The sequence below is a fragment of the Aptenodytes forsteri genome, unplaced genomic scaffold (genome assembly GCF_000699145.1).
Source record: "Aptenodytes forsteri isolate BGI_AS27 unplaced genomic scaffold, ASM69914v1 Scaffold55, whole genome shotgun sequence".
NCBI classification, from domain to species: Eukaryota; Metazoa; Chordata; class Aves; order Sphenisciformes; family Spheniscidae; genus Aptenodytes; species Aptenodytes forsteri.
The window spans coordinates 12,317,531-12,324,831 of record NW_008796063.1 but is presented as its reverse complement, the minus strand read 5'-3'; the positions used below and the strand labels follow the sequence as shown (position 1 = coordinate 12,324,831).

Here is a 7,301-nt window from a genome sequence, read left to right as displayed (position 1 = left end):
GCTCCCCTGCACCCACTGCGGCCGGCACACCCCACTCACCTCACCCTCTCTCCTGCAGAAGCATCACTACCACGAGCTGCCAGCCGACGTCCGTGCAGCCCTGGGCTCCGTCCCCGATGGCTTTGTGCAGTACTTCACCTCCCGCTTCCCCCGGCTGCTGCTGCACACGCATGGGGCCATGAAAGTCTGTGCCCGCGAGCGGCTCTTCCACTCCTACTACTGCCAGGGGCCAGGAGGCGACAGCAAGTGAGCGGGGATGCATGCCGGGACGGCACCCAGGGTGCGAGGCTGCTGGGGGCACTCCTCCCTGCCCTGCCCGTATCCGCAGCCCCATCTTGCAGCAGCTGGGAGCAGTCCCGGGGGCTCTCCGGCATCCTTCTCCCCCTCCCCGGGGCAAGGTGAGGCCCCAGGACCAGCTGGTTGCCCAGCGTACACGTGGGTTACAAGCAGCATGGTCCAGAAGAGGTGAGCATAGGGTGGCACTGGGCTCTCACCTGGGGGGTCTCCTGAGCCCAAGAGGGACCCTCTGGGCACCCACCTTTGCAAACACTCACAGTCAGACTCAGTGGCCTGAAGGCATCTCTGTCAGAGAACAAAAAAAACCTCTGCGGTGGACATGGTGTTTGAGAAGGAAGAAGAAAACACGCGTTGGGTTTTCCTGAGGGCAGCCGGCAGCGCGATGCACTGGCAGAGCGATGCACTGGCAGAGCGATGCACTGGCAGAGCGATGCAGCCGGGCTGGTGCCGGGTCCCAACGGGGCACTCACCAGGGATTGGCGTGCTTTATCCTCCCATGCCGCATGCCTGAGAAAGCTGCTCTTTGAGCGTGTGTTCAACATGGCTGTGACCAGGACTGATACACCAGTCGTGACACTGGAGACAATCCTTCAGCCCCACCGAGGGCTGAGGCACAGCGGGTCAGCTTTTAGCAGCCGCCCCAGGGCTCAGACCTGCCATTTTCATCAGGGCTGTTGAGGGCAAGGTGCCACCAGCCCCGGAGGGAAGCACAGGGCCTCCAGCACAATCCCAAAACAAAGTTTTTAATCTCAGCTGGGCTGAGAAAAAGGTTTTCTCCCTTTTGGTCACCAGCAGCCTGTCGTTATGCCAGGCCAGAGCCCCCCGTGTCAGCCCTGTGCAGTTTGCACAGTAGCACAGCTGTTCAGGAGCAGTTGTCACAGAGCAGGGACACAAAGGCAGGGAAACCCCTTCTCCCCAGGGATCCCTTCCCTCCGAACACGCGCCTGCAGCTCCCGCAGCCTCTCCTGCTGCCCCAGGGCAGGTGTCCCATGGGCATTCTATTTTACAGCATCCCCATGGGCATATTTCGTATGAGCCAGCCTCCAAGTACAGCACCCGCGGGGTCCGTGGGCAGGGCTTCCTCTCTAGAACAGCAATAATTTTGTACAATCCGATTCCTCTGTGTGCTGGGGTGTGGGATTTTGTTATGCAGGTAACAAGGGGTTTGTACCTGGTTTGTTTTCAGAATACTATATGGCCTCGAGCATTTTATACAAAATGTTATAAAAAATAAAAACTAAAAAGCTTGTCCTGCTCAAAAATAAACTGGCCTGAGAGCACCGGTAGGTGCTGGCAGTCAGCAACAGTGGGAGAAAACCCAACATAGCTGACTGGGCTCCTGCTGAAGTCTACTACAGTAGATGACTTTCCCTAATGCTACAGTCACATTTTTGAGCACCTTTCATGTAGTAAAGAGAGCCGATGAAACGGGAAATGAGAAGGTAGGCTGTTAGCCTCCAGGTTAGAGCACGTCTCCCGTCATACGCCCAAGGTCTCCTCTCCTGCAGCACAGCTAGGGAGATCCGCACAATGAGGCGGGCAGCATGAGCTCACGGAAGAGGACAGCTCTTGCTTGGAGAGGAAGCCAGAGGCAAGGTGCGGCTCCCTCCCTCACAGCAAGCCAAAGGGAACCACGACAGGCTGGACGCTGCAGCGAACAATCTTTAATCAAGTATGCAATATACAAAAGTTTAGCTTTCATGGAGATTAATTTCAGTATTAAAAGGCTGATTGCTCAGTCTCACCCTGGGCATGTTAAATATCTTACCTGAACTTCTACAAGAGGAAACGGAAGCCTAGAGCATCAGCACAGACATGTACAAATAACTTACATGATAGTTCTGCTCTCCCCGTGCTTTATTTTCTCAAGAGAAGGCCCAGGAGCCTCAGACAAGAGGGTTGGTTTTCGAGTCAGGCTTTTGGCTTTGGGAAGTTAGAAAAAAAGACTAGGTACGCAATTAAAAAATAGACTTTCTATTCAGAGTGGGGAGCAAGAAACCTTTGGGTACCAGTCAGAGTGAACAACACCGTTCCCACAGCATCAGGGGGCTTCCTTGTGGCAACTAGGCCATACCCAGGAGTGGGAGCCCAGCTACGTAATGGGAGGTTACAGCGCGAGCAGGGATGCTACTAGACCTCCTCATCTACAGCTGGGACAGTTTGGCACAGATGTTGAGTCCATCGAGAACGAGGTCTAAGTAGAGGGTTTCACACGGGCTGAGCCAGACTTTGAACTGAGGAGCTTCTCCACCATGGTGCGAGCATAGCGGAGCCGGCTGGCCAGCTCCTTGCAGCAACCGTGTTCCTCGATGAGGCTCAGCTTGTACGTGCGGAAGTCCCGTTTCTCATCTATGTATGTGACAGCAGCCATGAGAGGGCACAAGATGACTTTGGTGTGGTCCTGCGGGGAGAGAACACACCGTCACCCTGAGCACTCTGCTCCTCAGGGACCACATTTTCTCAGGATGAACCACCTCTGAAGTAGTTGGGGCATCCCAGCTGCACCCAGAAGCACGCTGACAAAGCACCATGCTGCAGCATTCATTCACGGATTGCAGCAAAGGGGAGCAAATCGATCTGGCCAGCCAGCTCAAGACCACTGCACCTGAGACCGTGCAGCAGCCTGCCTCCTGCTAACAGACACAGCCCCTTCACAGGCTAGGAGCGTCCGGGTGCCTTACGTACCAGCAAGGGGAGTAAGGAGCCTCGCAGTGCTCGGTTCACCGGGCAAAGTTTCAGCTCAGGTTACATCCTCCTGCTGTCTTGCGTACAGCACTGCGTGTAGCAGGGCTCCTTCACCAGCTGGAGCTACAGCCCTGGAAAACGCAGAGCGGCAGCCTCACCTGGAAGAAGTTGATCTGCACAGTGCCGTTGCTGAGGTGCAGGATGATGGCGCTGCGGGTCCGGAACCACGTGCAGAGGTAGGGTAAACGGGCCAGCTCGTCTCCTTCCCGTGGCGTGATGTTAGCACCCGCCTTCAGCAAGTGCTCGCTCATGTAGTTCCGGAAGTATTTCAATAGCGTTATCTGCAGACAGGGAAGGCTGTGAGCAGACAGGCTGAGGGTGACCCCTGCTATCTGGGGAGGGCAGGGGCTGCTATCGCAGTCCCAGAGCCTCCTTACATCTTTCAGAACTTGAGGCATCACTGCACAAACTTGTGCAAATTCTCATACTCAAAGTTAACTCGGTCTGTGATACTTGAGACTCACTTTGCTGAACACTTTGGTACATGCAAGTCTTGTGAGCGCTTAATTCTGTGAAGCTGCTCATAAGTGAGCCTCAGATAGCAACTAGAAATAAACAGTTAGAGCTGCTAGTGTCTGTCCTTGGGGCCATGTTTTACCAGCCAAGAGGAAGCCTGCAGAATGCCAGCAACCCCAAGTTACAGATGATCCTCTCTGGGACCCACCCTGCCAACAAAACCCAACAAGGCTGGCAGAAGTCTCAGCAGGAGTAGCTACCCCCCAGCAAGGGCTCCTGTCCCCAGGACTGACCTTCTTGTTCAAGGCAGAGGGGTAGGATCTCACAGTGAAGTAGGATTCGGTGCTGTTTTGCTCGATGTACTGCAAGCTGTCCCCGTCATTGTACATAATAAGACGAGTGGAGTCGTTGAAGAGAACTCCAACGCTGTTGTCACACAGCTGGTAACCTAGTTCAAAAGGGAGCCCATTAGGCCTTCAGATACATGGGACCACCAGTTGCATGAAATACAAAGGCAGAAGGCTGTGTCACCTAGGGCTTCCCTGACAGCCACCCCACCGAGTCTAAAGATTCTCCTCTTTGTGGAGGTCTGGGTGGCACTTTTCCTCCTCTGGATTTGTCACACTCCCTTGTTGCATCACCTGCTGCAGAAGTACCCACTGTGGCAACTAAAGTTGCATGTGCTCACTGCGGAGCGAGGCCAGCCATCTCATGCAGCAGGTAGCCATTTTCCACCTTAAAGTGGCCAGGGCTGATGTTCAGTGACCACTACTCTGGGTGCACTGGGTATTTGGTAGCGTTCCTGGTGGTGGTCTTGGACACACACACTGGAATACTGTGATTGAAGAACCAGACCTACGCAACGCCCAAATCAAAGCTTCCCCCAGCCTCTTCAGAAGCCAGAAAAGGCTGAAGTATTGCCCCCGTATTATTTACCTAGACCATATTTATCCGAGTAGTCCACCCATTTGCTAACCCAGAAGATGGGAATGCAGGCTGGGTCTTCAGCTTCTTCTGCAAAGAGGAAAGGAGTTTGTTAGAAGACATTTCATGGCACCCTGTGCACCCCAGCAAAAGCTTCCCCCAGCCTCTTCAGAAGCCAGAAAAGGCTGAAGTATTGCCCCCGTATTATTTACCTAGACCATATTTATCCGAGTAGTCCACCCATTTGCTAACCCAGAAGATGGGAATGCAGGCTGGGTCTTCAGCTTCTTCTGCAAAGAGGAAAGGAGTTTGTTAGAAGACATTTCATGGCACCCTGTGCACCCCAGCACAAGCAAGGGGAGTTTGTTAGAAGACATTTCATGGCACCTTGTGCACCCCGTGCACCCCAGCAAGCAAGGCCAAAAAGAAGGTAAGTAGCTACTACATCGCTTCCCAGCCTTCCAGTTTGAAACTGGGGTCAGCCGGGCTCTTGCTTCAGACAACAGCATCAGAGTGACAGAGAAGCAAGTTATCCAGGAAGGCCAGTGCCTGTGGGATTGTCCCCAGACTCACCTTGTCTCACTGCCACTCTCTCAGCGGGCTTGGCCGAGTTGACTGCAGTCAGCTGCTGTAACATGTCAGCTAAGTGAGAGTCAACAGCATCTCCCAGCTCCCGCAGCCCAGCTACATCTTCCTTTTCAGGCAAGTTCTCTAGTGCAGGGCTGTCTGGTCCTGGGCCAGGAAAGAGAAGGGTGGAGGCATGATCAGGGAGTAGGTTTCTAAAGGCACCAGATTTACATTCTACCCTAGCTATAAGAAACACATGGTACAGCATATAGCTAAAGCTAGCGCTAGCACTTCCTCCCTGCTTTGGTTCTGGGCAAAGGGCGAGGAGACCTCTCTCTCACTCACAGAATGCTCCAGGTTTTCATAAGAATTGGGAGAACAGGTTAGGGAGCGCCACATTCCCCACTGATGGTTCTGGATGTTGCTGGAGGCCAGGCAGGCCCTCAGCCAGCACTCCAGTCCAGCCTCACCTCCAGGCACTTGCACTTGCCTTTGTTGAGTGCAGTCAGCGGCTTCCGCCCGTTCAGTTCAAGTCCACTGGGAGCAATTGAAAATCTAGGTGCAACGGTGAGACAGCTGGTGGGCAAGCGGCTGGGGATGTATCCCGACGTGAAGAACTCATCATTGAGCAACTCGTCGATAGTTGGGCGTGTGGCAGGGTCGGACCTCAGCATCTTCTGGATGAGGTTAGCAGCTACGGGGTTGATGTGCTAAGAGGGGACAGGCAGAGTTCAGAGACAAGTGTCAGGGGACAACGCGCACTAGTGGCAAAGGCATTGGATATACAACCCGGGGAAGTTCTGCTTGGAGCACAGCTCCTGTGCTGCGTCAGGCAAGCAGGATGCAAGCCTGAGGAAACAGAATTGGGCAGGCATGGGGAGCTGTCTCCTAACAGCAAGCAAAGCCTAAAGTCGACTGACTTCAGCAAGACCGAATCAACAGCAGTGGGATGAGATGGGGACTTGGCCCAGACCTCAGGGACTTGCGCATGTCCGTTTAACCCCAGGTACCAACTGCCCAGCTCGGATTTTTGCTGGATTATGGCGGAGGGGGTGGGGGTGGGCAGCTGCTGGCTCCCCATGAGGAAGCTGGCCCTACAGGTTCACTCCACCACCGACTGAAACATCCCCTTCCTCGCACTCCGCAATAAGAGCGGTTTCACCATTATGTGAGAGCCCATTAAGTGCCAGAAACGGGATGGTGCAGCAGAAGGCTGACCGAGAACTGCTGCGAGGTGAATGGATCCACCCACGGGAAGCGCCATACCTTGGGAATAGTATACTCGTTCTTCTTGATTCGGATGTACGTTTCTTTTAGACAAGAAGTTTCAAAAGGTGGTTTCCCCACCAGCAGAGTGTACCTGCGTGTTTACAGACAAAAGGGTGTCAGTTTTGCAAAAGAGACTCTGAGACTTATGTGCAGAAGTGACCCCGTCCTAAGCACACCCTAGGACTTTCCTGGCAGAGGGAACACGCTTGGCATTGGACGTGCGGTAGCGCAGACAGCTATGCGTACTGTACCTGGTTCCTGCTCTGAAAAGGGAAGCTGGGATCCAGTACCCTCTAGAGAAAGTTCCAGTTCAGAAATGTGGGCTTTTGGGAAATGCCCCGAGGCAGCCATGCCGTGCAGCAGATCAGCCTGCAGACACACGCACCAGCGTGTGCAGAGCATGGGGGGGCGGGTCATGTGCTGGCTGGCAGCGGGGCTCAGCCAGGGCAGGCGCTCCGGAGACAGCACACCCAAAGCCTCGGCTCACACCGAAACCCAGAGGGTCCAACGAGACCTGGACCACAGGGACCGCCCAGCCCCACATCCAGCCCGCGGCACGGCCGCACAGAGACTCACATGATACAGCCGATGGACCAGATGTCCACCTCAAAGCTGTGCCCCTTCTTGCCCAGCACCTCTGGGGCAATGTAGTTGGGGGTCCCACACAGGGTCTTCTTGCGCTCGCCATCGTACTCCACTTTGGTGGCCAGGCCAAAGTCGCCTAGGAGAGATGGGGTATGACCGGAGAGGCCCTGGACGGCTGGTCCCCAGGGCTCGGGTCCCTGCCGTGGGGCAGCCATGGGGGGCTGGCAGGGCATCACGTCACGGTCACCTACCGATCTTCACCTCCATGTCGTCGCTGAGGAAGAGGTTGCCCAGCTTGAGGTCCCGGTGAATGACGCGGTGGCTGTGCAGGTACTGGCAGCCCAGGATGGTCTGGCGCAGGTAGTACCGCACCTCGGGCTCGCTCAGCGCCTTCCGCCGCTTGTGCAGCTCCAGCAGCGACTGCGGGGGACAGTCAGCACCGGGTGACACCGACACCT

General features: G+C 55.2%; 2 protein-coding genes across 2 annotated transcripts in view; one reads left to right on the top strand and one right to left on the bottom strand.

The window, feature by feature from the left end:
- The window catches only part of ERN2 (endoplasmic reticulum to nucleus signaling 2), a 9,526-nt gene extending 9,240 nt beyond the window's left edge, over nucleotides 1-286 (top strand). The window contains exon 21 of the mRNA XM_009286503.1: nucleotides 54-286. Coding sequence (XP_009284778.1) covers nucleotides 54-250 — 197 coding nt within the window. The 3' untranslated portion in view covers nucleotides 251-286. The remainder of the gene's footprint in view (nucleotides 1-53) is intronic.
- A 1,661-nt stretch (nucleotides 287-1,947) lies between these two features.
- The window catches only part of PLK1 (polo like kinase 1), a 6,873-nt gene continuing 1,519 nt past the window's right edge, over nucleotides 1,948-7,301 (bottom strand). Inside the window, exons 2-10 of the mRNA XM_019473966.1 lie at nucleotides 7,095-7,263; nucleotides 6,835-6,979; nucleotides 6,256-6,349; nucleotides 5,480-5,699; nucleotides 4,996-5,154; nucleotides 4,635-4,712; nucleotides 3,792-3,946; nucleotides 3,141-3,323; nucleotides 1,948-2,698 (exon numbers count right to left, since the gene is read on the bottom strand). Of these exons, the coding sequence (XP_019329511.1) occupies nucleotides 2,492-2,698; nucleotides 3,141-3,323; nucleotides 3,792-3,946; nucleotides 4,635-4,712; nucleotides 4,996-5,154; nucleotides 5,480-5,699; nucleotides 6,256-6,349; nucleotides 6,835-6,979; nucleotides 7,095-7,263 (1,410 nt within the window). The 3' untranslated portion in view covers nucleotides 1,948-2,491. The remainder of the gene's footprint in view (nucleotides 2,699-3,140; nucleotides 3,324-3,791; nucleotides 3,947-4,634; nucleotides 4,713-4,995; nucleotides 5,155-5,479; nucleotides 5,700-6,255; nucleotides 6,350-6,834; nucleotides 6,980-7,094; nucleotides 7,264-7,301) is intronic.